This window comes from Leopardus geoffroyi, chromosome A3 (genome assembly GCF_018350155.1).
Source record: "Leopardus geoffroyi isolate Oge1 chromosome A3, O.geoffroyi_Oge1_pat1.0, whole genome shotgun sequence".
Taxonomy (NCBI): domain Eukaryota; kingdom Metazoa; phylum Chordata; class Mammalia; order Carnivora; family Felidae; genus Leopardus; species Leopardus geoffroyi.
The window spans coordinates 13,832,569-13,857,445 of NC_059336.1; the positions used below are offsets into that span (position 1 = coordinate 13,832,569).

Below are 24,877 nucleotides of genomic sequence, written 5' to 3' on the forward strand. Positions count from 1 at the left end.
AGGGCTGACTGGGACAAAGGCTTGTCTCTCCTTTCACTCCTGATTATCTCTCAGTCCACGGTGGGATGATTTGGATCCATCGGACACGTACTTAGTTCTCCAGCCTGCTTTTCTTGGGGTTTGGGAAATTCAGTGCTTCAGTCCCCAAACGACATCACTTGGTCGGTCACTCGGTTGGGCTTTTTTGGTTGTGAGCCGTGGAAGTCGGTTCTAGTGGGTTGGAGCAGGAAAAGGATGGGCTGGAAGGGGGTCACTTGGCTCATGGGGTTGATGGGAAGGCTGGAGGTCCGGGGCTGTTCTGGGGACAGAGCCAGTTCACAGTCTCCTCAGGGTCAACAGAGGGCAAAGTCCTCTGGGAGAGTCGCTCATCTTGTGTCATGTATCTGCCCTTTGGCCAGGGAAGGGCTGGTGTCTGGACCCCTGAACCCACCACCTGCCCCCACCAGGGAGGAGATAATTCCTCAGGAGCTGATATGGCCACTTGGGCATCTTGAGAAACGACACCATTATTTCCCACTTGCAGGTGGAGAGCAGGCCCTGAACTGTACTCTGCTTGGGAAACTTGGAAACTCCAATAATTGGCTCTCGGTTCTTTAATTCTGTCCCGACATCTAGTCCATATGACTCTTCAGATTCTCTAACTAAATTTCACTTTGTACACCCATGACACGTACTCATTTATTAACTGAGTAATTCCCAAGCCAGTCATTGCCATTACTCCAGCCTTGGCATTTACCGGAGTGTTCTAGTTCTCTGGAGACCAAGCTTTCGAGCTTTCAGGATGTCAGGTTGACATTTGTGTCCGAGGATAATGATCTGCTGAGAGATTGGAAGTACCATCTAGATACCAGGTGTGTTTACCTGTTTCGTGTTTTCTGAGTACTTATTAGGTGCTTGGTATTGCATGCAAATTACTTCATTTGACTTTTCTAATCATGCTGTGTTGTTCTGTTACTCCCATTTTACAGTGAAGGAAACTGAGGGGCGGCGGGATTCATGGAGTCACGAAGTGGAGAACCGGGGTCGGGTTTGATCTTTGAGTTTAAACCTGTGTCCATAGCCGTGAGCTCTATCCCAAGGATGCCAGGTCAGATGTCTGTAGGTAGATGAGTGAGATTAGCTGGCTGCACCTAGGGGTGCCAGGGCCTTTGAACAGGAGAGTGCCTTCAGTAATATGGGAGGAAGCATCCCTCTGACTGCTGACCAGCAGGAATATTGGCTCAACAGTGTTGCCAGGATTTTTCCACCCCCCTGTAAGAATACCTGACTTTGAAATGTGGTTTGTGCAGGCCAGTTTCTCAGAGACCACGCACGAACCCAACAACACATCTCTGGGTCAGGAGTGGCTTGTCACTTTGCATTCTCTGCACGAGACTGGTCACAGCACAGCTCCTTGCAGGATTTTGGCCACACTGTGTATGACTCAGAGCAAACCCCTCCGAGGCCAGGGATCTGAAGTCTGAAAGATGATGGTCTCCGTGAGTTCACGTCTCCATACAAAGGCTCCCCTGTTCGGGCCGCTTCGCCTCTTGTTCTGCCATGTGTGCATTCTGCGGTAACGATTGTGGTGTGCGGGTGCCAGGCTGCCGGAGCTGAAATCATTTTTAAAAATGTCTGTGTAATGTCACCCGCACAAGGGAAAGAGCCGCTTGGAAACCGTGCACAGATTCAGCGGAAGCCCGAGATATTAAAATCTTGACAGTATCATTCTTGCTGAGATTTGCCTGGGTTAGGGATATGTTTTCTGAGACAGGATGTTAGAGAATAGACAATTATAGCAATTTGCTAACCAGCCCCAGACCTGAATTAGTACAGGATCCTGGTTCTCACTGTTGTATGTAAATTAAGACTGTTTCACAAAGGGATTGTTTATGAGGATGGCAATGAGATAGAGACCTTCTGTCATTTTTTTTTTTTTTTCCCCAAGGAAACTCTTTGAGAAAATATAACCAAAAACATTCTTAAATCACAGTAGGATGCAGAAAATGCTGAGAATTTTCTTTTGAAAAAAAAAAAATAAAAAATGAGCATCAGTATTTTTAACTCTATTCTGGCTCTTGGATAGCCTGCAGCGGAAGACCTTTATTTGTGAGGTAGATAACTACCAGATTGTTCCTCTCCCAAGAAGGTTTAAAACGTCCCAGAACTCTGAAGATGTTGGATAATGACTTTCCAAATGAGAAATCTACCTTCTCTCGGCCAGCGGAGCATCCGCCATGCATCTGTTCATGGGATCCTATCTCCCCGTCTGTGCAATTTAGTTTTTGTGGTTCACTTGTGGAAAACTTTGTGTTGCCCCCCTCCCCCTTTTTTGGGGGGGCATTTTGAAATTTTTTTTTTTAAACGTTTATTTATTTTTGAGAGAGAGAGGGAGAGAGAGACAGAGCATGAGCAGGGGAAGGGACAGGGAGAGAGGGAGACACAGAATCTGAAGCAGGCTCCAGGCTCAGAGCTGTCAACATAGAGCCTGACATGGGGCTCAGACTCACAAACCGTGAGATCATGACTTGAGCCGAAGTCAGTGCTTAACCGACTGTGCCACCCGGGTGGGTTTTTTTGCCCCATTTTGAAGCCTGACCCATGCTTATGTTTATGTGACTCTTGTTATTCTAGAAGACTGTGATCTAAGATAGACTGTTTTCAACTTTGAAAAAGAACTGTCTCCTTTTCTTTCTCCAGATGCCTGTAGAACTCTCGTTCCAGGTCTGAGGCCTTTTAGAGATCCTGGCTTTTTTTTTTTTTTTTCTTCTGAAACTTTCAAATAGGTTTGCTCCCTTGGTGGTTGGTTCTTCACCATCGACCTTCGGTGTTGGGGGAGAGCAAGTTTGGAAAGCCCACGTCTCACAGTGGGAGTTGGGTGCAATATTACAGGGCCCTCCAAACCTCCACCCCAAGTTCCTTCTACCCATCTCCAGCTTTCCTGGGAACCTAGAAACCCGGCACTTCACAGACCTTTGAAAACAAGAACAAAACCAAAAACTTTATTGAGCTATAATTCACATAGTGTACAATTCTCCATCTTAAGGTAGACACTTCAGTGGTTTTTAATATGTTTAGAGTGTGGTGCAATCGATTTTTAACATTTTCCTCGTCCCAATAAGAAATCCCCCCCCCCCCCATTAGTAATCACTCCCCATCGTCCCTTACCCCAGTCCTGACAACCACAAATCTACCTTCTATCCTTGTGGATTTACTTACTTTGGTTGTTTTCATCTAAACGAAATCATAATAGCATATGACCTTTTGGGTCTGACTTCTTTTCCTTAGAATAATGCTTTCAAGACCCAGCCACATGGTAGCCTAGATTAGCACTACGTTCCTTTTTATGGCCGAATAATGCTGTATCGTGGATATACCACATTTTTATCATCCACTCATCCGTTAGTAGACATTTGACTTGTTTCTATGTTTTGGCTCCCCTGCATGATGCTGACGTGACGATTTTGTGTGAGTTTTTGTGTGGGTGTATGTTTTCATGTCTCTTGGTTATAGACATAGGTAGGCGTGGCGTTCCGCGGTCCTAGGGCACTTCTGTTTAACCTTTTGATGGATGCGTCGACTTCTCAACACGTTAAAGTCTCTCCCATGCCTGCATGTTTTCTATTAGTAGTTCTTCCTGTTTCTGGCCTCTTCTTCCACGCCAGGTTTCTTAGGAGAAGCGTCTTTATTTGTGTCTTGGTTTCCTCACCTGCCCATTTGTCACTTTTGTCACCGAGCTTCCTGCAGACTCCACGTTGCTTTTTCTGGTGGAGGTTTTCGGGACTCATTTACCTTGATCTGACAGAGGTGTGTGGGCCATTGCTGTTCATTCTTCTCCTGGAAACATCTCTTCCTTGGCTTTTTTTTTTTTTTTTTTTTGTCACCGCTGTCCTCGTTCTCCTCCTGTTTCCCTGGCACCCTCGCTTCTCTTCAGCCATTAAATGTTGGCGTTGTGGAAAGCTTGGCCCTGTCCTCTCTCCCAGCATGTTCTTTCCCTGAGTGATCTCGCCCACATCCGTAGCTTTGTGACTCACACATTTTTTATTTCCAACCTAGATTTTTCCTGAGTCATGAGGCGGAGAGGGCCAGCTGCCTACCTGACCTCCCTACCTGTTGTTCATGGGTGTCTCAAACTCCGCAGGTCCCATCTCAACCTGCTCTCCTGCCCTCCCCGCTCCACCCCAGCAAAACACCTGCTTCTCTACCCTGTCCGATAAGCTAGTATTCTGCCAGTTGGCTAGGCCAGAGATAGGGGACTTATTCTAATTCTTCTGTCCTTTTGCCTTTTTTGGTGTCATTTTCTTACAATATTATATCCTAAATACCATTCTGTAGGTCTCTTACCTGGTCCCACTGTCTCTGTCCCGCCCTCCCCCCCGCCCCCCAATCTTTCGGAAAGGAACATCCCTTCTGACTACCACTTCCTACTTTAAACTCTTTTCCTGTTCTCTTTTAACCTACTTTAAAGTGCTTTCTCCGTAGTTTCGGATGAAGATCACAGTCCTAAAATCCGCATGTGTTACCCCCTGCCTACCCTTTCAGCTTTTCCCTGTGTTCCCCTTTCCTGTCTTACTTGGGACACACCTACCTTCTAGATTCCAGAGCCACGGGGTCTTTGCTCAGACCTGGGAGATCCTCCCCTCTCCTCTCTCCTAACCTCCCAACCCCCCTGAGTCTAAGGTTCCAAATGGGGGTGGGTCCTGCCTTTTGTTTTTGTTGATCCTGCTGTGCCCTCTGCCTATTTGGTTGCCAGTGTGCCTGTCCTGGGTGCTGTGCAATAAATATTTATTTTGAACGAACGAGTGAATGGCTTGACTTTGTCTATCAGATGGATAGAACTTTTATCCTGGAGAACGAAGTAAAAACAGCCTTTCAGCTAGAGAGGGTGGCTTTGTTTCCAGCATAATCCGTGCCTGGAAATAATTACCCAAGCTCAGATGTCTGCTCTCCCTGAAACGATTGGTGGCCTGTCCTTCTTTCCCCCCAGGGATACAGCACTCTTTGAAATGCCCCCCTTCCCTCTGATTTCTTTCCTTCCCGATGTATTAATACCCCTTCTGGTAGGGCCCTTTCCAAAACACAAGTCCGATTGTCTTGCTCTCCTGCTTTAAGTTTCCAAGGGCTCCTTAAGACCACAGTCTTGAGCGGAGGTTCAAGGCCCTACTCCCTCCCTGTCCTTTCCAGGCTCTGGTCAGCGTCCCTGCGGAACCTGCCTGTTGCCCTATACAGCCTTCCAGCCCGAGTGTCTGTCTTGGGAGATATGCTAGTTCCTCTCCTGCTCATTGCTGAGGCACACCTTTACAGATCCTTCCAGACTAAGCTAAAGCCCTCCTCGCTCTGGTCCTCCTTCACTGGAGCCCTTTAGCTTCCAACGTCAAAATCACCCTGGAAAGTCCCTTAAATTTGTCCAGGGAAGTACAGTAATCAGCTCTCGTCAGGCATTCTTATACATACTAAAGGCTTGAGAATTACCAAGCCAGGCTAAGGGAGGAATCAAAGACAAGGCCATGCACCTATTTCTAGGCATCAGGCATTACGCCTTGAAGACACCTGGCAAATTCCTCAAATATGGATGGGTGGAAGATTCTGAGGTGTTCTGCTGACTCCACACCGGCTCTCTTGTCTGTTTAATACAGAGTTCCTTACAGCTATGCTGTTTGCTCTATGTGGCTCTTTAAATTTACGTTAACTAAAACTATAGTTGCACTGGCCACATTTCAGTCGCCTGGTAGCCACGTGTAGCCGAGGCGATTGATGTCGTTACAGAAAGTTCTATTGGACAGGGCTGCTGTGTAGCTTTCATACATTGGCGGGTGCCGTGCTGGATGCTGTTGGTGAAAATAACCCAGTCAGGGATTGGCGCAGCCCAGAATATGCTGAATAAACAGTTACTTCAGAACTGAAGTTTTGCTTGATCAAACCTGGGGGCCTCCCATTTTTTGAAAAGAGAGAGCATGGCCGGCTCCCTGTGTTCTCAGGTTAGCATTCTTTTTTTTTTTTTTTTTTTTTCAACGTTTATTTATTTTTGGGACAGAGAGAGACAGAGCATGCACGGGGGAGGGGCAGAGAGAGAGCGAGACACAGAATCGGAAACAGGCTCCAGGCTCTGAGCCATCAGCCCAGAGCCCGACGCGGGGCTCGAACTCCCGGACCGTGAGATCGTAACCTGGCTGAAGTCGGACGCTTAACCGACTGCGCCACCCAGGCGCCCCCGGTGGGCATTTCTTAATCCCGCTCCACTGAACTGCCTTTTTGCCAGGCCCTTTGGCATCTTGGAATACTGGGTGGGGACAAATACCGGAGGATATGCCGGGCCACCCTCTCCCCAGCCTCCCAAATCAACCCTGCATCGTAGAATTCACTGACCTGTGTGTCAGTAGACGGATATGGGCACCAGGTCTCCCTCTCAACTCTGACCAACCTGGTGCTAGCGATTTAGAGTAGCTGCTCAATAAGTGTTTTTAGAAAAAAGAATCTCTTCCAAGGATTACAGACTAATTAAGGGAAGAAAATGGATTATTGGAGTTTCCTTTCAAACGATAAAGGCACTGCCTCCCTGAGACATAGGCCATTCCAGGACCCGGAGAGGGTCCCGCAGGACAAGCCAAGAGGATCCTTGGCTTCCTGCAGGATAGAGCTCAAACACGAGCCAGGAGGAAGTGAGAGCAGAATTAACTGTATAGCGTGACTGATAGAGCATAGCAGGCGGTGTATCCGGGAGACTCAGAAAAGGAGAGGCGAGTTAGGGGTTTACATTGGAAAGGGGTCCAAGGTACATGTTCCTTCAGGAATCCAGGGTAGGAGTCCATCAGAGGGTCAGGTGAACGATAGGTGGTGTTCCATAAGCCACTGAAGGCAGGGGTAGGGATGCCCGTGTCACCCAAGATTTGTTGGAAGCCAACGTCCTCGAGCTCGGTTCTTCTTAGATGGTATGAGGTGTGTGGGGGCCTAGGACGAAACTCAGAATGAGTCGTTTTCATGCTTCCCCCTGGAGTGGGGACATAGCTTCTTGGGTTTACTCAGAGGTGGTGAAATACGGAACGTGAGGAAAGGGGGGCTGGCAGAGACACAGCAGAGGTGGAGCCTTTCCAAAATGGCGTCTCTTCAGCTTCCCTATCTTATTTCCAACAAGCCAAAATATACAAAGAAAAAGCTAAAAAATCTGTAGCCAGGTGTAACCAGTGTTAACAGTTTGGTATATTTTCATTTGTACTTTACCCCTCATGTAAAAATATAAACAAACTTCTAGGGGCAGAAAACTTTTCTTTTTTTCTTCTAGATTCTTAGGCCAGTCTAGTAATTTAATTGATACAGGACAGTTAACAGGATGAAAACAAAGAGAAGTTTAACAATGCATACATCTCCTGTGTACATGAGAGAGACCCAGAAAAAGAGTAACTCCCCACAATGGCCAAAGCCATCACCTTAAATATGGTCTTCAGCTAAAGACAAAAGAGGTTGGGGGCGGGGAATCCGTTATGGGAGTCACCAGGAAAAGCACAGCAAACAAGGGTCAGGTCGTTATGCAGATTTAAGTTGTCTTCTCCATTGATAAGAGTTTCTAGAGAGTTCGTCATTCTCATCTTCTTGGTCCGGCTCGGAAGACGTTCTTACAGATGGAGATTTTTCTTACACATGTAAATGTCTCCTTACAAAAGGGTGATTTTGATTTGGTTTTCAGAGCTGCTCTCCAGTTTGCAGTTTCTTGAAAATAACCAGCCTGAGTTAATCCTTGTGCCAAAGAGACATATTTTGGGGTGGCAATTCCTGCTTGACGGAATGCCAAGACGGTACCATGACGGGGTTGAACGGTCCAGAGCTTGGCTGTCCCAGCAAGGCGCCCTTTCTCTCTTACCCCAGTATTTGCCTTCTTGCCTTTTGCTGCTCTACTCTGCCTTGAAGAGACTTTCAAGGTTAGATTTAATTATTTTGACAATTAAGGAATAATGGAGACCTTGGCATATGGGGAATCTTGTGTTCCATCCTAAGATGTGTGTGTGTGTGTGGGGGGGGGGGGTCAGCCTGGAGGATTGTTTCATGTGGAAACGGGGACCCTCTGTGGCCAGATATTGTTTTTGTTTGTTTGCTTTTTTTTTTTTTTAAACGTTGATTCTTCTATGGGAGAGAGAGAGAGAGAGAGAGAGAGAGAGAGAGAGAGAATGCCTGTGCTCAAGCTCGCACAAGCAGGGAGGGTGCAGAGTGGGAGGGAGACACAGAATCCGAAGCAGGCTCCAGGCTCTGAGCTGTCCGTGCAGTCCGATGCAGGGCTCAAACCCAGGAACCATGAGATCATGACCTGAGCCAAAGTCAGATTCTAAACTGACTGAGCCACCCAGGCGCCTCTTGTTTTGTTTTAAGAGAAGATAGTCATCTGGATTTATTCTAGATGTGGTTTCACCCAATTTAAAAATACTGATAACTAAAGTTGTAAAAGTATCAGCCAGCTGTGAGCGGATAGAATTCACCCTATGGTCCTTCAGTGGGCTACCACTGGCCCAGGCCATGGCTGTAGCCACCCCTAGACTGATGTCCTGGCGATTCCTCCCCGTCTGGGTCACTGGGTAATTACATCAGCTGTCACTAGAGCCCCCTTCCTAATAAGGTTGATGTGGGTTTGTCCTTGACCTCTTTAACCTCTTTAACCGTCTTCAATAACCCCCTATCCCCACTCGGCAGTCCGGGGACTGTCTTTCAAGCCAGGTTGCTGTTCCTTGAGTTGGGACCGGACACCCTAGTAATTGGTGGGGATTGCTTGACAAATATGTTATCTTTAAAATCTAGCCTCCTTTCCAGGCTGTTGAGATGCTGACGCTTTGAGAGGCCGGAGAGAACGAAGATGGAGACCAGACAGAGCAGATTTAGTTTCTCTTGAATCACGCCCAGGAGTGGGATGGAGGGAAGATGAGCCAGCCAGGCCCATACTGCTGCCTTCACTAAGGGAAGTGCTCCCCGCGGGCCCTGGCATCCGATTGCAGGGACAGAATTGGTGCATCCTGGCGAGGATTAAGGGAGGCGTTGAAAAGAGATCCTCAGACTTAAAAGGGTCTGATGAGAAAAAGGGCAAAGAATCTGGACTAAAAAATTTGGTTAAATGGTCATCGCACTGGGGGGTCTCCCAGTGGGGAGCATGTTTTCCCTGGAGAAAGTCATCCCTCCTTTTTAACGCTAAATGATTCTGAGACTGTCTCTCCTTGAGAAGAATGCAGAGTTGGGAAGTAGGTGGCTTGTGAAAACCTCCTGAGTTTCCCCCCTCTGGTTTCTCAGTAATTGTGTTTAGCTGCATGGCCCCATCCTGTTTGGCATATAAATCCTTACTTAATCCCCTACTTTTGGAGAAATGGACTCTTCAGGCAAGAAACAAGAATGGCTGAGGGGTGCCTGGGTGGCTCAGTTGGTTAAGCGTTGGACTTGGGCTCAGGTCATGATCTTACGGTCTGTGGGTTGGAGCCCCGCGTCGGGCTCTGTGCTGACAGCTCAGAGCCTGGAGCCTGCTTCGGATTCCGTGTCTCCCCCTCTCTCTGCCCCTCCCCTGCTTGTGCTCTGTCTCTCTCCGTCTCAAAAATAAATAAACATTAAAAAAAAAAAAAAAAAAAAAAAAAAAAAAAAAAAAAAGAATGGCTGAGTACCTGTCCAGAAGGGAATTTCCCCTCTAGTGTTCTGGTGTTTCTCTTTTGCACCCTGAGATGGCCAGGTTCCCTTTTGAGTAATCTTCCCTATTGACCTCACAACCCTCCTGTCTTCTTGGACTGCGGGGAGAAATTCTTAGACCAGGGAAGAAAAATGGGAGTTTCTTGTGAGTCACCTCGGAGCTTTGTTAACACTGTTGTTGCTCATTTACCTGGTCAGATGTGTGTCTGTGGCGATGCCTCTTGAGCCAAGCCCAGAGCCGGGCCCCGTGCCATGCACGGGGCTATGGCAAAGAACTGCCCAGATGGAGCTCACATTCTGGAGGAGATTAAAAAAAAAAAAAGTGAAACAGCAAAAGAAGAAAATAATTTTTGACAGTTTTCAGCTAGAGGTAATCTCAGTGAAGTCAATAGCGATCACACACCCCCACACACACCCACACACACATACCCGAACCCACATTTCAGAATGATAAGGGGGCTGGAGGGTGATGTTTGAGCCGAAAGCTGAAGTTGCCAGGTATGGGAAGATTGGACATAGAACATTCTAGAGGGAAGTGGCAGCAAGTGTACGTGAACTTGGCTTGTGTGAGGCCATTGTGGTTGGGTTCAGTGGATGGAAGAGGACAAGTGAGCGGGACCAAACGCGGCCTAAGTCTGGATGGGATGTTGGGTGCGCCTAGCAAGCCGCCTCGGCGGGTTTTAATCGGGGGCTGCCTCGTCTTATTTAGGTTTGAAGAAGGCTGCCTGCCGTAGAGGGCAAGTCAGGAGCCCTGGTGCTCGGATCAAGGTGGCGGCTGTGGCGGTGGGACTGAACGTGAACGGGCAGAAGACGGGCAGGGAAAGCTTTCTTTGCAGAGCGCTTGCTGTGTGTCAGGCACCACGTAGGCACTAAGTAACCTGTGTGGTTGGGCATCCTTAATACATTCCGTGGATAGCTAGGACTCTGAGGCCGGCTCTCTCCCAGGCTTCAAGAGCCCTGTTTGAGTAGGGGTGAGAAGGAGGAGTCCCAGGGCAGTTCCGAGGGCCACCTGGACTGTTCTGCTTTTCTCCGGGAGGAAATCCTGAGCCCTGCAGGGATTTTGAGCCGGGCTTGGTTGAACCTATGCCAGCCCGTGAACGTTTGGGTCTCTCTTCATTGCACATTTTTTTTTTTTTTTCAGAAACATTCTGGGAAGAGCTTTGAGCTTTCTGGGCTAATGTCTTCTCTCTGCCCTGGCTCCTCCTTCCCCCATTGGGGAACAATAATAGTCATAACTGGTGGTGCCTGTGACATGTGACACCTCCACTTGGCACATATTGTCTCGTGTAATTCTGAACCCTTTTAGAAAGATCCTCGTTGCCCTAGCTGAATCCACTGAGGCACAGAGAGGCCGAGGAGCTGGCCAGAGGACACACAGCTGGTAGCTCTTGCTATCAGACCTCGTGGTAGGGCTGCGGAGCCCACACACCGAACCATAGAGCTGGCTTGACGCTCGCCCACACCCAGCATGCCCTCAGTGATAAGAGAATTACAAGGTGGTGCTGACGATCACAGGGAAGAAAGGCCCTTGACTGGTGTAGTTCGGGGCTTTGGAGCGGGAGTCAGCTGCAGGGGAGTCCCCAGCATGTCTTTGAGCCTTTGAGCACATAAGTGACTTTGCTTTTCTGAGCTGCATCTATCAAATGGGTGCAGAAACACCGTGCCTACTCTCACGGGATTCCCCAGGGGCTCCATCAAGTAGCGCCTCAATAAATGGTAGGTGTGAATCACACGAGCCCTGTTTGGGAAGAAACTAGAGAAATATTTTCCTGGCTACGCCCTCTCTCCTGACGTGTATTATTCACAAACTCCTGGTATTTCTCCTGCTCAGCAGCTTTTTGCCTGTGTGTAATCAACCCGGTTCTTACTGAATATATTCCATATTCATTCTATGTTTACCAGCCCCTTCATCATGGGCCTGTTTTTCTCCGGGCCTCAGTTTCTTCGTCAGTAAAATGGGGATACTCAGTACCTACCTTCTCACAGAACTGTGGTGAGGGGTAAGTAAATTGCTGTTTGTGTTTAGAACAGTGCCTCCCAGGTAAGTGGTCAACGAAAGGCATTTTTAATACAATAACATTACTATTATTATTTTCTCTGGCAATCTTCCCTCCAGGGCAGGGGCCTTCTGCTGACCATCTCCCAGGTAGCCTAGTTGTCTTGTTCCTCAGTGACTGTTGACCAACTGGTTCCTTTGTTTTCTTCTGTTTGAAATGTGCAGTCAGGGCCACCAGGTGAAACATTAGGCATCATTTTCCTTCCTAGTAGGTACAGATGCCTCTGTGGGTGGTGTATTTACACAAGGTTGGACTTGCCTGGCAGCTCACTGGAAGCTTCTTTAGCCCTGAATTTCTCAGCCATGGCTCTGTTGACGTTTTAGGCCTGATCATTCTGCTGTGGGTCTGTAGGGCGGTTATTAGCACCATCCGTGGTGCCCGTGCACGAAATGCTTCTAGCGACTTCTTTCTTTTTCTAGTCGTGACCACCAAAAATGTTTCCTGACTCTGCTGAGTGTCTCCGGGGGAGACCTGGCGAGGACCCCTGCTTCGCACTGTTCTAAACACCTGAGCCCCCTAAAAATGGCACCTGATAGGTGCTGGGGGCATGTTCTGAGCTCCTCCTGTATGCTGGGCCCTGGAGATGCAGATGTGGCCCCTGACCAGGGCAGTACCTGGCATGGAGTGAGAGCTCCCTAAGTACCATTTTCATCCATAATCTCATAGCCTCTTGAAAATACCTTAAATAGTTTAATACCCGAACAGGGTCAGAAAGAACTGAAAGATGAACCCAGTGTTTCCCTTCTGTCCTGGTTGTTCCCCCAGGGCCTTTGCAGACCCACAGCCTACACAGCCCCTACTTCTTCCATTCCGGTCTCTTTCTGGCCTTTTTTGACTTCGATTTTCTTACGTGTCAGTACATGAAGAGATCTCCTCTTCATTCCGTTTTCTGGCTGCATGATGATGTTTTGCATCTCAGTCTCCTGCTGGTGGCATCGAAGTTGCTTCCCATTCCCTTGGTTATGCCGATGTGTCATCCTGTGCCCTTCTGAGAGCAGGGGGTGGGGTGGGATGGGGCGAGGGGAGGCCAGGCCACAGGATACATGCTTAGAGCCAGCGCAGTATGGGGGGCGTTCTGCTTCCTCAAAGGACCACGATGAGGTGACTGTCCAGGGCCTTGTCCCCTCTTCCCCAGCATCTTCTAGAGACTTTTCCTGTTTTCACTAAAGTGACCTTCGAGAGGCCAGACCCACGCCCAGGGCGTGTGAGGAACGCTGCCTGGTTACCGGTGGCACCTTTTCCCTCCGCCCCACCCGAGCCTCTCTATTTCCCTTTTCTTCTCTCAGCCCGCTGCGGGCAGAGCCGCCTTTTTACCTGAATTGGCTCTCTCATGGCTGTAATTCCCCAGTTGCAGTTTGAAAGCCACCCACCAGCACCTGAGCTTTCTAGAACCTGAGCTGGGCCAGGGGGTGGGACCCAGCTCAGCCTGGATAAATAATGCAGACGGTTTCCGCGCCAGCACTGCTCCTCCTGGGAGCCCTCCCCGCGGCCAGCTACGTAGCAAAGGCCAAAGGCAACTGGTTACTCCACACTTTCTTTGTGGTGACTTGGCAGAGTTAAGGGCCTCAAATATGTACACCCGTCAGACGCACTCAGCCTTTTGGGCCTGGGCCCGCCGGAGGGGGGGGGTGGGGTGCCGCGGCTTCTTGCGCGGGGTTGGGCCCTGCCTCCTCCTGCTTTGTGAAATTTGAAAGAGCTTGGCATTCTCGAACCAGGAAATTCCTGTTGCGATGTTGTCGTTTTTCCAGAAGTCCTCTTCCCGGCTGAGGGGGAGGAAAGGGCTGGGTGGTTGCGATTGCCTCTAGTTGTTGAGGGCAAAACAGTGAATTCATTTGTAAATCAGCCTCTTTTCCCTAGATGGCAGCAATTTGTGGCCCGCCCGGCAGTGTTTAGAGGTTCACCTTTTACATATGAATGTGCTGCTTCGTCAGCACCCCTGCATTATTTTGGGAGAGAGAAAGAGAGAGAGAGAGAGAGAGAGAGAGAGAGAGAGCGAGAGAGAGAGAGAGCTGAGCCCCGGGGTGTTGGGAAGATGGCTTTCTCACGTCCGAAGTAAAGTTAATCTGAAAATGATTGAAAGTAAACACACGCCTAAAAACACCTTCCCGTTGCAAAGCGCCACGCTCCCTTCTGGTGGTCTCGTGTAGCCAGCAGAACAACGGCAATTTGTTGTGTTTATTCGCATCCGGTGAAATCAATGGCCCTTCGGTGCTGTGCGCTCTGCAGGCTTCCAGCCTAGCCGGGCTGCTGGCTACCGAGGGTGATAAATTAGAGCCGAAAGCCTCACGGGGACAAGCAGGCGCGGCCCCTGCCTCAGACTGCCTGACTGCAGAGAGGTGAGGGTGTCCTTGCCGCGCTGGGCCACCTAGTGCGTCCGAGACAGGAGCTGGCCTGGTAAGTGGTGACTCTTAGCCTGTCCTCTTTGCTTCTTCCTCCTCCCCCTGGGAGAGGCTGCTGAGGATCCGGAAGCAGGAATGTCTGCCGTGTGTGAGCCTCTGTTCTCTTTCAAAGAGAAGGGAGGCCCTCAGAGCAGCCCAGCTCTCTCCATGGCAGGTAAGCGCCCCTTCCCAGGGTTACCCGTCCCTGGTTTGCTTTGCCCCCGAGGCACTCGGGATGGACGACCTTTTCCCCAGGTTGAGAATGACCCTTTTGTTCCACGGCCTCATTTCCGAGTCAGTCTTCCTTTTCCCAGTCTGGGTGAGAAGTTCACATTCTCAGGCAGGGAGAACTTGTAGAACCCCGGTGGCCTTTCCGGAGGAGGCCCCTCAGGCAGGCTGCAGCCTTGTCTCGAGGGTTCTGTGGTTCTGGGCATTCAGTGTGTGACCAGATTATTCGTTTTCGCTCGTGGCTTGGGTATTCTCTGCTGTGAGGAAAATGTTACCCCCTTCTCACCCCGTCCACTGCGTCCCATTTTCATTTCTGCTCTGGGTGAGGGAAATTTCCAGGCTTTGGTTTCATGATGATGTACCTACCAGCAGGAAAAGGCCCTAGGGTTCCTGGGTTCCTGGGGAGGGAGGCCTGTTTGGGTACCTGCTCTGGGTCTTGGGGCAACACGTGGAGACGATTAACCGTGTTTGTGCTTTGCCGTCTTCTGGGAGAGCAGCGAGTGACCATGTTTGCAGTGGCCTGTGGAGAGGGCCGGCTGTGACCGAGAGTGCTGTCCGCGAGTACCCTCCGAGCCCCGGCCAGCGCAGGCCTCTGCTTTCGGCCCTGCCTTCGCGGCTAAGGGGGGCAAGCTGGAGGTGGAGAAGTCCTGTCCTGGGCCCGTTCCGTGTCCGTGTTCTATAGGCTGGCGTTTCCATAACTGTGACCTTAATGTGCTCCTCTGAGAAAACAAGGTCTGTTTTTGCAGCAGGAGGGTTGGGGATGGAGGAGGGGGAGGAGGAGGAGGAGGAGGAGGAGGAGGAGGAGGAGGAGGAGGAGGAGGAGGGATGATTGCCTGTTTGACAAAACAGCTATCATTTATGGAGTGCTTACTCTTTGCCAGGCCTGAACTTCTTTAATCCTTTTGTAACTCCTCAAGGTACCATGATCTCCACCCTCCAGAAGGATAGAGGCACAGAGAGGTTAAGTAGCTTCCTTAAGCTGCACCTCTGGGCCTAACCTCTGTGGCACCCTGCCTGCACCATCTGTGGCCTGTTTTTTATTTTATTTTATTTTATTTTTTTTAAACATTTATTCATTTGAGAGACAGAGAGAGACAGAGTGTGAGTTGGGGAGGGGCAGAGAGAGAGGGAGACACAGAATCCGAAGCAGGCTCCAGGCTCCGAGCTGTCAGCACAGAGCCCAACATGGGGCTTGAACTCCCGAATCATGAGATCATGACCTGAGCTGAAGTTGGATGCTCAACCGACTGAGCCACCCAGGCTCCCTGATCTGCGACCCGTTTTATCAGAATGCGTGCCCCGGCTTCCGAGTGCGGTGGCAACTTGTGGCCACCCTACCTGTGTGGCCCATGATGCCCGTCTCTGCCTGTTGGTTGGGTTTTTCTTCATTCAGGCCCCACAGGCTCACTGTCCACATTAAGGAAATTTGACACCCACAATAACACACCATGAGGCTGATCCTCATGGGGAAGCGTTTGGCCTTTCAGCTGGGGCCCTTTTCTCTCTCCAGAGGAGACAATTCCCTGTCATGGTGTGTCATTTCCTAGGCTCTGGAGAATGTTGAGGGCTGTGACTCAGGTGCCGGATGTGGGTGGGGGTGGGGGTGCCTGGTGTGCCCGGGTCTGGCCAGCCTGGATGGAGATTGGAAAGGAGTGTGGGGGAGGGGAGATGACCACACAGGCTCCCCACCCGCAGCCTATTTTGTGGCCTGGGCCACGTTCTGGTGCCACCATTGGAATACCGGGAGGTGAATATGCTTCCTGGGGACTGCCTTTGAGAGAAGGCGCGCATCGTTAGTTGGACAAACACGGTTTTCTACTGTCCTTGTTCTGGAGTGCTCCTTGTTTTTTTATAAAAAAATTTTTTTTTAACGTTTCATTTATTTTTGAGACAGGGGGAGACAGAGCATGAATAGGGGAGGGTCAGAGAGAGGGAGACACAGAATCTGAGCTGTCAGCACAGAGCCCGACGCGGGGCTCGAACTCACGGACTGCGAGATCATGACCTGAGCCGAAGTCGGCCGCTTAACCGACTGAGCCACCCAGGCGCCCCTGGAGTGCTCCTTGTTGAACACAACCGCATCTCACCACCCAACCCTGTGTTAGGAGTCCATCTTGCAGAGCTGAGGACTGCCTCTCCCTGCGTGAGGCTGTGTGCGGGCCTCAGAGTCGAACCACTGCCTGGGTTCAAATCCCAGCCCTGCCACTTGGGTCATCTTGAGCAAAAGTGACTTCGAGAGAAGTACCCCACAGGCATTTTGAACAGCGCCACCTACATTGTGTGTAGTAGGAGAAAGCCTTAGCTGTTAATCCTCGTGGCTCAGGAAAGCTAAGAGGCGGGGTTATCTTGACGTACCCTGTCCCTTAAGTCAGGGGACATCTGGGAAGGGCTGAGCAGCATTGTTTCTGGTAGTTCACCAGACACAGGTTGGAGAAGGATCTCATCACATTCTTGGTTCCCGATACGCAGTAGGCCTTCTCTTATTATTAAGATTTCAGCGGATGTCACAGGAGGGGAAAGTTCTGCTGTTTCCTGCTTCATGCCAAGCTGTTCTCCTGAGTCACTGCTCCGTCTTTTGCCTGGAGGAGCTCTTCTCCCTCGCCCACGTTAACTCCTTCAGAACCAGACTTATTTTGGGGCTGGCGGAGGGGGTAGGACGCGGAGGGTGGCTGGTGAGCCAATGCAGTAGGCTCACAGGCCGTGCTACTCACAGAAAGGACTTCCAGATCAAGGGTGAACCATTTCCCTGGTGATTCAGTCTATGGTGGCTCTTTGTCATCCTTCCAAGTTTATAGATGAAATGTGTTTAGCAATAAGTCCTTGTCAGAATTAAATCATTAAAGAAGGAGGAAAAAAAAAAAAACAACTTGAGTCAGCTTTCTGGAAGAGGTCCTTAAGAGGCTTTGTTGCCATGACTACAGCGAAGTCCACACCCCCCATTCGCTCACCACCTGAGGCCTACGTGTTTGTACGTCAGAATGATGACCTGCCTCCTCCCTCCCAAGGACGGTGAATGCAGTTGGTGTTTTGCAGTTTTCTCCCTACGAGTCTTACTGACAGCCTCTGCCTTTGACAGATGTGTCTATTGCTTAGAGCCTATCAAACTCCTGCCCCTTGGACACAGCCGCTGATCTCTCGTTAACTGTGGAGGGAGTTGGTGTGTTTGTAGTCAGGAACAGAATTGGGGTTTTGATGGTTTGCTGGGATTAGAAGGTTGGGGTGCTCTTAGCTAGGGGCAGCCTTGGGTCAAACCCCGCCTCGCTGAGCAGGATCTTTGTTTCCCCTTTCTGTTCCTGCTGGGCTGGGACAAAACCCAGTCTGGCTTAAGTTGCTTATGTGTGTGTTTCTCCCCTCTTTCTCATGGAATTAATGAATTGGAAAGTTCAAAAGGGACTTTACTTTTTTTTATTAAAAATTTTTCTTGATGTGTGTTTTTGAGAGCGTACGCAGGGGAAGGGGCAGAGAGAGAGGAAGACACAGAGCCCGACGTGGGACTCGAACTCACAAACTGCAAGATCGTGACCTGGGCCGAAGTCGAGCACGTAACCAACTGAGCCACCCAGGCGCCCTTCAGAATGGACTTTAAGGTCCTCTAGTCCTGTAGTTTTAATCTTTAGTGTTGGTGATATCTTTAGGAAGGTGAAATAGGTGTGGCCCCCCCTCTGCCAGGAAGTTGTGTCCTTGTACAGAACTGTGGCTTGTGGATCATGGGTCCCTGAAGCACTGTCCAGGCTCCAGGTGAGAAGTTCTGGTCTGGCCCCTTCCTCCCTTGTGCCATTTTGCAGATGGAGTCTGAGTGGAAGAGAGACCGGCCTGGCATCTCCTCGTCTTGCCTCGCCTCCTTGCTCGGCTGCTGTTTCCTCAGACGCAGACCAAGCCCACAGGTGGCGGTGGGGCAGGAGAGGAGCTGGGCTTACCGGTGTGGAACAGGGTTCTCTAGACTTGAGAACTTAGATTCCACCCCCTACACACACACCCTGGGGTGTGCTTCTGGGTTCTCTGGAGGGCTTGCTACCCCACAGACCACCGGGCCCTAGGCTAGAGTGTCTGATTCTGCAGATCTGTGGGGCCTGAGAATGTACATTTCTTGCAGATTCCCAGGTAATGCCACTGCTGCTAGTATGGGGACTACTCTTTGGGATCTGTCGTCCCAGGGGGCCTCAGCCGCAGGTGGGTAACTTAGACGCCCACGGAGGGGCTGGTGCCCTTTCTGGCTGTCAAAGGCTGACTGTTGTTAGCTGCCTTCTGTGTTCTAGCTCGGTGATTCTTCAGGTGATTCTTCAGGAGGCCAGTCCCACCCCCTCTGGGGGTGTTTGGGAAGTATGTGGGGGTGCTTTTAGTTGTCACTGTGTGTGGGAGTACTGCTGGCAGCGAGCGGCAGGGTGCCCAGGTGGTCCTTATGATGGGGAAGCGCTCTCCCTTCCAAAAATCTAGCGCATTCCATTAAGAAACCTGGAAACGCACAATTTGTTTTTCCTGAATGTGCCCCTAACTTTTCCACTGATGTGTCTTTGCTCATGTATTTTCTTCTTTAAAGAAGTCTACCCACCAGTGGGCGCCTGGGTGGCTCAGTCGGTTAAACATCAACTTCGGCTCAGGTCGCGATCTCGTACTTCGTGAGAGTTCCAGCCCCGCACTGCATTCTGAGCTGATGGCTCAGAGCCTGGAGCCTGCTTCACATTCTGTGTCTCCCTCTGTCTCTACCCCTCCCCCGCTTGCATTCTCTCAAGGATAAATAAACGTTAAAGAAAAAAAAATCTACCCACAGATGAAACAAAAACATCCCAAATACCCAAAGCTTTGCCTAATTGCTTTCAATTTTGGCCTGGCCCAGGTGCCATTTTGTTTCGGATGCATTTCCTTGTGGCCCCAAAACACCTTTTCTAAACGCACATCTTCTGACAGTTGAGCAGGGTTATTTGGGTTTATCAGATCCACATTCAACAACCCCCAAAACTCCTTCCTGTGGTCCCTCCAAGCCTGTGGTGATTGGTCCCAACGGTGTCTATCTGGTGACCTTTTTAAAATCCTGAATCAGGCCGTCGTCATTTGCTCATTACTGGCTTTGGTTTGCACCTGCTGCTTTTTACGTGAAACTCAATCTCCTGAATACCTCAGTTTAAGTTTTATTTTGACAGTCTACACTCATGATACACAAAGTACACAAGGGTACACCGTGAAAAATAATCCCTCCCCCACGCCCTGAATGTTTCTTCCACTAGTTGCACTTTCTTTTTTTTTTTTTTTAATTTTTTTTTTCAACGTTTATTTATTTTTGGGACAGAGAGAGACAGAGCATGAACGGGGGAGGGGCAGAGAGAGAGGGAGACACAGAATGGAAACAGGCTCCAGGCTCTGAGCCATCAGCCCAGAGCCTGACATGGGGCTCGAACTCACAGACCGCGAGATCGTGACCTGGCTGAAGTCGGACGCTTAACCGACTGCGCCACCCAGGCGCCCCACTAGTTGCACTTTCGAACTCTGTAATACTTTTGTGTTCATCCGGAATGTTCTAGGCTTGTGCGAACTTAGATACATGACATCTTTTTTGGGGTGTGTTGCGTATTAATGGTGCTTAGAAATGTGTTGCTTTTTTTTCACTTAATGCAGAAGCTTGGAGATGGTCATGCATCTGTTTGTGTAGAAGTGTCTTTAAAAAAAAATTTTTTTTGGACATTTTTATTTATTTTTGAGACAGACCTGGAGCGTGAGTGGGGGAGGGGCAGAGAGTGAGAGGGAGACACGGAATTGGAAGCAGGCTCCAGGCTCTGAGCTGTCAGCAGAGAGCCTGATGTGGGGCTCAAAGCCACCAACTGTGACGAGACCATGACCTGAGCCAAAGTTGGACGCTCAACCGACTGAGCCACCCAGGCGCCCTAAGGTGCCTTCTTATTCTTAAGGGCTGCAGAATATTCCAGTGTATGAGAGGTGCCTGGCTGGCTCAAGAGCATGTATGTGACTCCTGATCTCAGGGTTGTAAGTTCAAGCCCCATGTTGGATATAGAGGTTACTTAAAAAAAATAAAAAAAATAAAAAAGGATATCCCACCATATGGCTGTGGTATGGTATTAGACTAGTCCTTAATTTGTGGACGTGTAAGTCATTTCCAGGCTTGGGTACAACACCCAGTGCCTCTCAGTTGAATTTTCTTGCGGGTACTCTGCTTCCTATGACTGTATCCGTGGAATGTGTTTCTAGGAGGACATTGTTGAGTCAAAGACTAGGTGGGGAAGGTGAGAGACTCTTTAGCGGGAGGGTGGAGTGGGGTGGGGATCTCTGCGGGCCTGAGAGAGGAGGTTCCCTCTGGGGGAATGCCAATCCCAGGCGGCACCTTTTCAGTGAGTTTTCCCCGCTAACTAGCTATGCTGTGCCTCTGGGCCAACCCTTTGGCTCTCTCTGGGCCTCCATTTGGATGTCTGTGGGATGGTCCTCCAAGCTCTGGGGTCTGTTCTCCCTCAAGGTGCCTGTGGTTAACATTTAATTTCCTCGCGGGGCTGTGTCTCAGCGCAGCACCCAAATGCTGAACGCTTATTCAGGATTTTTCTGAAGTTGCCCGGTGAGAATGGAGAGTTCCATCCTGTGGACTGGATTTCGCAAAAGCAGTTCACTGTCTCCTTTAACGAGCCTATTGGAAGATGCTCTGCCTTTCATTCAAAGGACCCCCCCTCCCCGCCCCGCCCCCGGAGGCCTTGCTTGTATCCATCCTGGACCATGTTCATCTGCCCCAGTGGCCCCTGTCCACACTCGGAGGTCGGTGACGCATGGCGCGGCCCGCGTGCTGGGGCTCGCCCGCAAGTTAGATCTGGAGGAGGAGCGTCGTCAGGTTACCTTTGGGGGTAGTCGTCGTTCTGGATTCCACACCCCACCCCATCACCTCTGCTCTCACGCACCGTCTCTCTTCGTGCCTGTAACATCTTTCTCAGAACGTAAGGTGCATCACGCTGCGCCACTGTTTCGTCCCTACGCTCATGAGACAGCCACCATCGGGTGTGGAATGAATGGATCCAAGGCCTTGCAGGTGAAGAGCGGGTGGTGGTGGACGTGTCTGTGTTTAAATGAGATGCTGGGAGAGTAAAAACGGAAAGGACTGAATCGGCGAGGGTGAGGCTGGCCTGGCTCAGATGCGAATCAGCGAACGTGTCATTTATGTCCGTCTCTTCGGAGGAGAGTAGCAAGCACGACACCGTCAATGTTGGCCTCGTCCGCAAAGAAGTGTGTGCGCCTTCAGTTTCTTGAAGTGTGTGGGCTGGTTGGTCGATCTTTCATGGTTTTCTGCTTGTTGCCATCAGGAGAGGAAGTGTTTCTTTGGGATGCGGACAGGGCACCAGTGCCTGTGCGACAACTCAGGCGGCTGGGTCGTGGCCTGGTCGGTGGGGACACAATGGGGATTTTGGCCAAAGGGAGAGCACACTTCCACCCAAAAGTGGCCTGCGGGGATGCAGATCCATCTGGTGGTATCAGGCCCTACAGGCCCTGATCTGGTTTGTGTTTTTGTTTTTTAAGAGAAGCCAGAAACCTAGGTTGTTCTGTGAAGTTTCTCGATTTTATATTTTGGCAGTGAATTAAAATGTTAACAAATGGTATGTAGGCTGAAGAAAGACGGTCTGACCTTTGAGCCAGTTAACCGAAGAGCCGGGGTAAGTGTATTCTAGGAGGAGGACTGCTAAAATGGCATTGGGCCCGGGGACAAGATGCGCTGTGCCCCCCCTCAGCCACACCCGCTCCCTGTGGGGGCTGGGCCTCCCTGACTGCTTTAAAACATGTGGTCCTGTGTGTCTCTTTCAGATCCTGGCTCCACAGAGAGAACAGCCCAGAAAAGAAAGTTCCCCAGCCCTCCGCATTCTTCCAATGGCCACTCGCCACAGGACACGTCAACAAGCCCCATTAAAAAGAAAAAGAAACCCGGCTTACTGAACAATAACAATAAGGAGCAGGTAAAGGGCCGCTGGGAATGGTGTCCACACCAGCAGGACGAAGGCTGTAGTGGGAAGCGTTTCAGCTTTCCGGGGGTTTCTGACAGCCGCTGTTCTTGGCATTTAGCAGGCTGCCTTGCTGCAGCTGTCATTTGCGTAGGACAAGAAGGACAGCCCAAAATGGGTCTGTGTAGCGATTTCTGTTAGCTTTTCAGAGCTGTGTTGGGGACAGGGCAGTGACCCAGATGAGATGAAGGATACTGTGCTTTAGGATTTGGGGATTTTCCTTGGATTTTATTTTTGCACTCCAGGGCTGTTTCCCCACGTGGCCTGAGGATTTTTTTCCTGCTAGGCCAGGCTGGTAGGATGGTTCTGAGCTCTGCCTCGAGGTGGTTGTGTGGCTAAGGCAGGCTCCCTCCTGGTCTCAGCTTTCTCATCTGTAAAATAACGGGTTTAGGTCTGTGGTAAGACAGCTGCTGTCTCTACCCATTGTCCACTCTCCACTTTGGTGATTGGTCACCCCTTGGTCTCATTGTGTGTAGACCCCAGGCGGCACGAGTCTTCTCTAGACCCCAACCTCCTTCTGCAGCCAGGACCTATCAATGAGATAGGAATATCCATGAACCATCTTGGATCTTGCTTAAGAAACCTAGTTTTAAAATTCTCGAATGCAAGCTAGATATTCTTCTGATTTAAAAAAATGAGAGCTGCTTTAGTGGACCCTGGGGTCCAGTCTCCTAGTATTGGAAGAAACAGGATGTCCCAGGGGTTCTGATACCATTTCAGCAGGGATTCCTTGGGATGTATTCATCCATCTTACGCATTACGGAGTGCTGACGTGGGCCCTGGGGATTGGAGGTTGAATAAGACAAGGTTGTTACTTTCATGGGAAAGAAACCTAGCAACGGTTAAATGCCCAGAACTGGGAGAGGGGTACATTTCTGCACACTAATCTATTTCCATTCTCAAAATTACATAGCGAAATGCCAGCTCTGCCTTTGCCGTGTGCCTGTGGGCAACTTAACCTCTTTGTGCTTGCTTTTCTCATCTACCGATGGGAATGAAGGTCCTGCTCCTGATTGCACAGGATTGTTGGGATGAACTGAGCCCACTGATGCAAATCATAATAATAAAAATTAAGCCAGGCTCGACCCGAAGTGGAATAATCACACAAACCATGTGTGAAATCGAGAAACGACAGCTGTAGAAGTGTTCTAGAACTGGGCTGTTCGGTATGATTGCCACAAGCCACGTGTGGCCACTGAGCACCTACCTACAAATGTGACCCAGGGACTGATTTTTTTTTTTTTTTTCCCCTGGGTTGGATAGTGCAAGTCTAATGAGTTGGGAATCCTGTTCAAAGAGAAGAAACAGATGGGTCCTAAATACATTTTTAGGGAGATTGAGAAAGATACGCCAGTATTGGCAATAATAATCATAAAAGCAGTGTTGACTCACTCCCTGTTGTAAGCATTTTTCTGTGTTAATGTTTATAATCTTCCTGCGAGAAAGGGCTGTAATTATCTCCCTTCTGCAGATGAAAACATCGAGGTTCAGAGAGGTTAAGTTGTCTCCTCAAGGCCTCTGAGCAAATTAGAAGCTGCATTCGAGCTCAGGTCGACTGGTCTGGCTTAAAGCAGTGGCGACCATCTCTGTCACCCAGGAGCCATCCCATAGCTGCTGGGAGTGAAAACGAAACCCCAAGGCCACAGATAATCCCCAAACCTTAATTTAGCTAGTAATTGAACTTCCTGGGCAAACCCTCCCTTACCGGATACCAGGACGCCTCAAGGCAGATACCGTCCCCTCTGTGCAGAAAGCCTTCTCCTTTGGCCTCTCTCTGTGTGTGCGCACGCGCATCGTGCTTTTTGAATTCCTACCTGTCTTTTAAGGAACTGGCTTGTAACTCTCTTTCTGGAAGCGGATCAGCTTGGGCAGTCCACACGTTTTCTTCTCTCCCTCTCCATGTGTACCATTTCTCTTAACACATGAGGCCCGTGAACACAATGCCGTGTTTGTCGGTCCATGTTTCCCTGAGAAATAGCCACAGGGTGGAGGTTCGCATATGCACAGTGCGTTCTAGATGTAGAAAAGAGGAGACCCCGAGTAGCTGGACACAGGACACGGTGACGCTCCTGAATAATCTGTAATCTTCAGTATTGATAGGAGAGTTTACAGGACTGTTGCACAGAGGAAGTGTCCTGACCCAGAGGTCGGACTCTAGCCTCACTGCATCCGGGAAATTCACTCTGGGACCTCGTCAGTTGCTTTCCTAGCTTTGAGCTTCAGTTACCTTGTAAAATAGGGGTTTGGATTGGGAACATTATAAGGTTGATTGTAGGTTTTTCAGATCTAAAACTCCCTGGGGCCCAACCGTCAGGAGTTGGCGAAAGAGAAACGGGCTTAACTGTAAAGAAATGAAATTCTTGAACCTTGACCCCATAAGTCATTCTAGCATATGGTATTTGCATAGTAGCAACAGCCTCCCTCACGCACAGTCTGTTTTTCCTTAAGGGGAACTTAAATTCCTTAAAAAAAAATTCTTCTGGGCACTTTCCCTTTCCTCTTTCTTCATTTTAGAATTTTATAGCATTACAGAATTATGGAATTAAAGGCAAATTGTAGGTCCACGAGTGCTGGGTTTTACCAATAATATAATTTCTTAGTCACCAAC

General features: G+C 49.7%; 1 protein-coding gene across 45 annotated transcripts in view; it reads left to right on the forward strand.

Annotated features, from left to right (window-relative positions):
- ZMYND8 (zinc finger MYND-type containing 8) overlaps nt 1-24,877 on the forward strand; it is a 126,197-nt gene that overhangs the window by 17,089 nt on the left and 84,231 nt on the right. For 31 of the 45 annotated variants that reach the window (XM_045444332.1, XM_045444351.1, XM_045444344.1 and 28 more), the window contains one exon: nt 22,076-22,224. In XM_045444332.1, coding sequence (XP_045300288.1) covers nt 22,076-22,224 — 149 coding nt within the window. Of the gene's footprint in view, nt 1-13,700; nt 14,238-20,607; nt 21,928-22,075; nt 22,225-24,877 lie in introns of those variants that run through there. The other 14 variants (XM_045444333.1, XM_045444348.1, XM_045444343.1 and 11 more) reach the window with 10 other exon arrangements.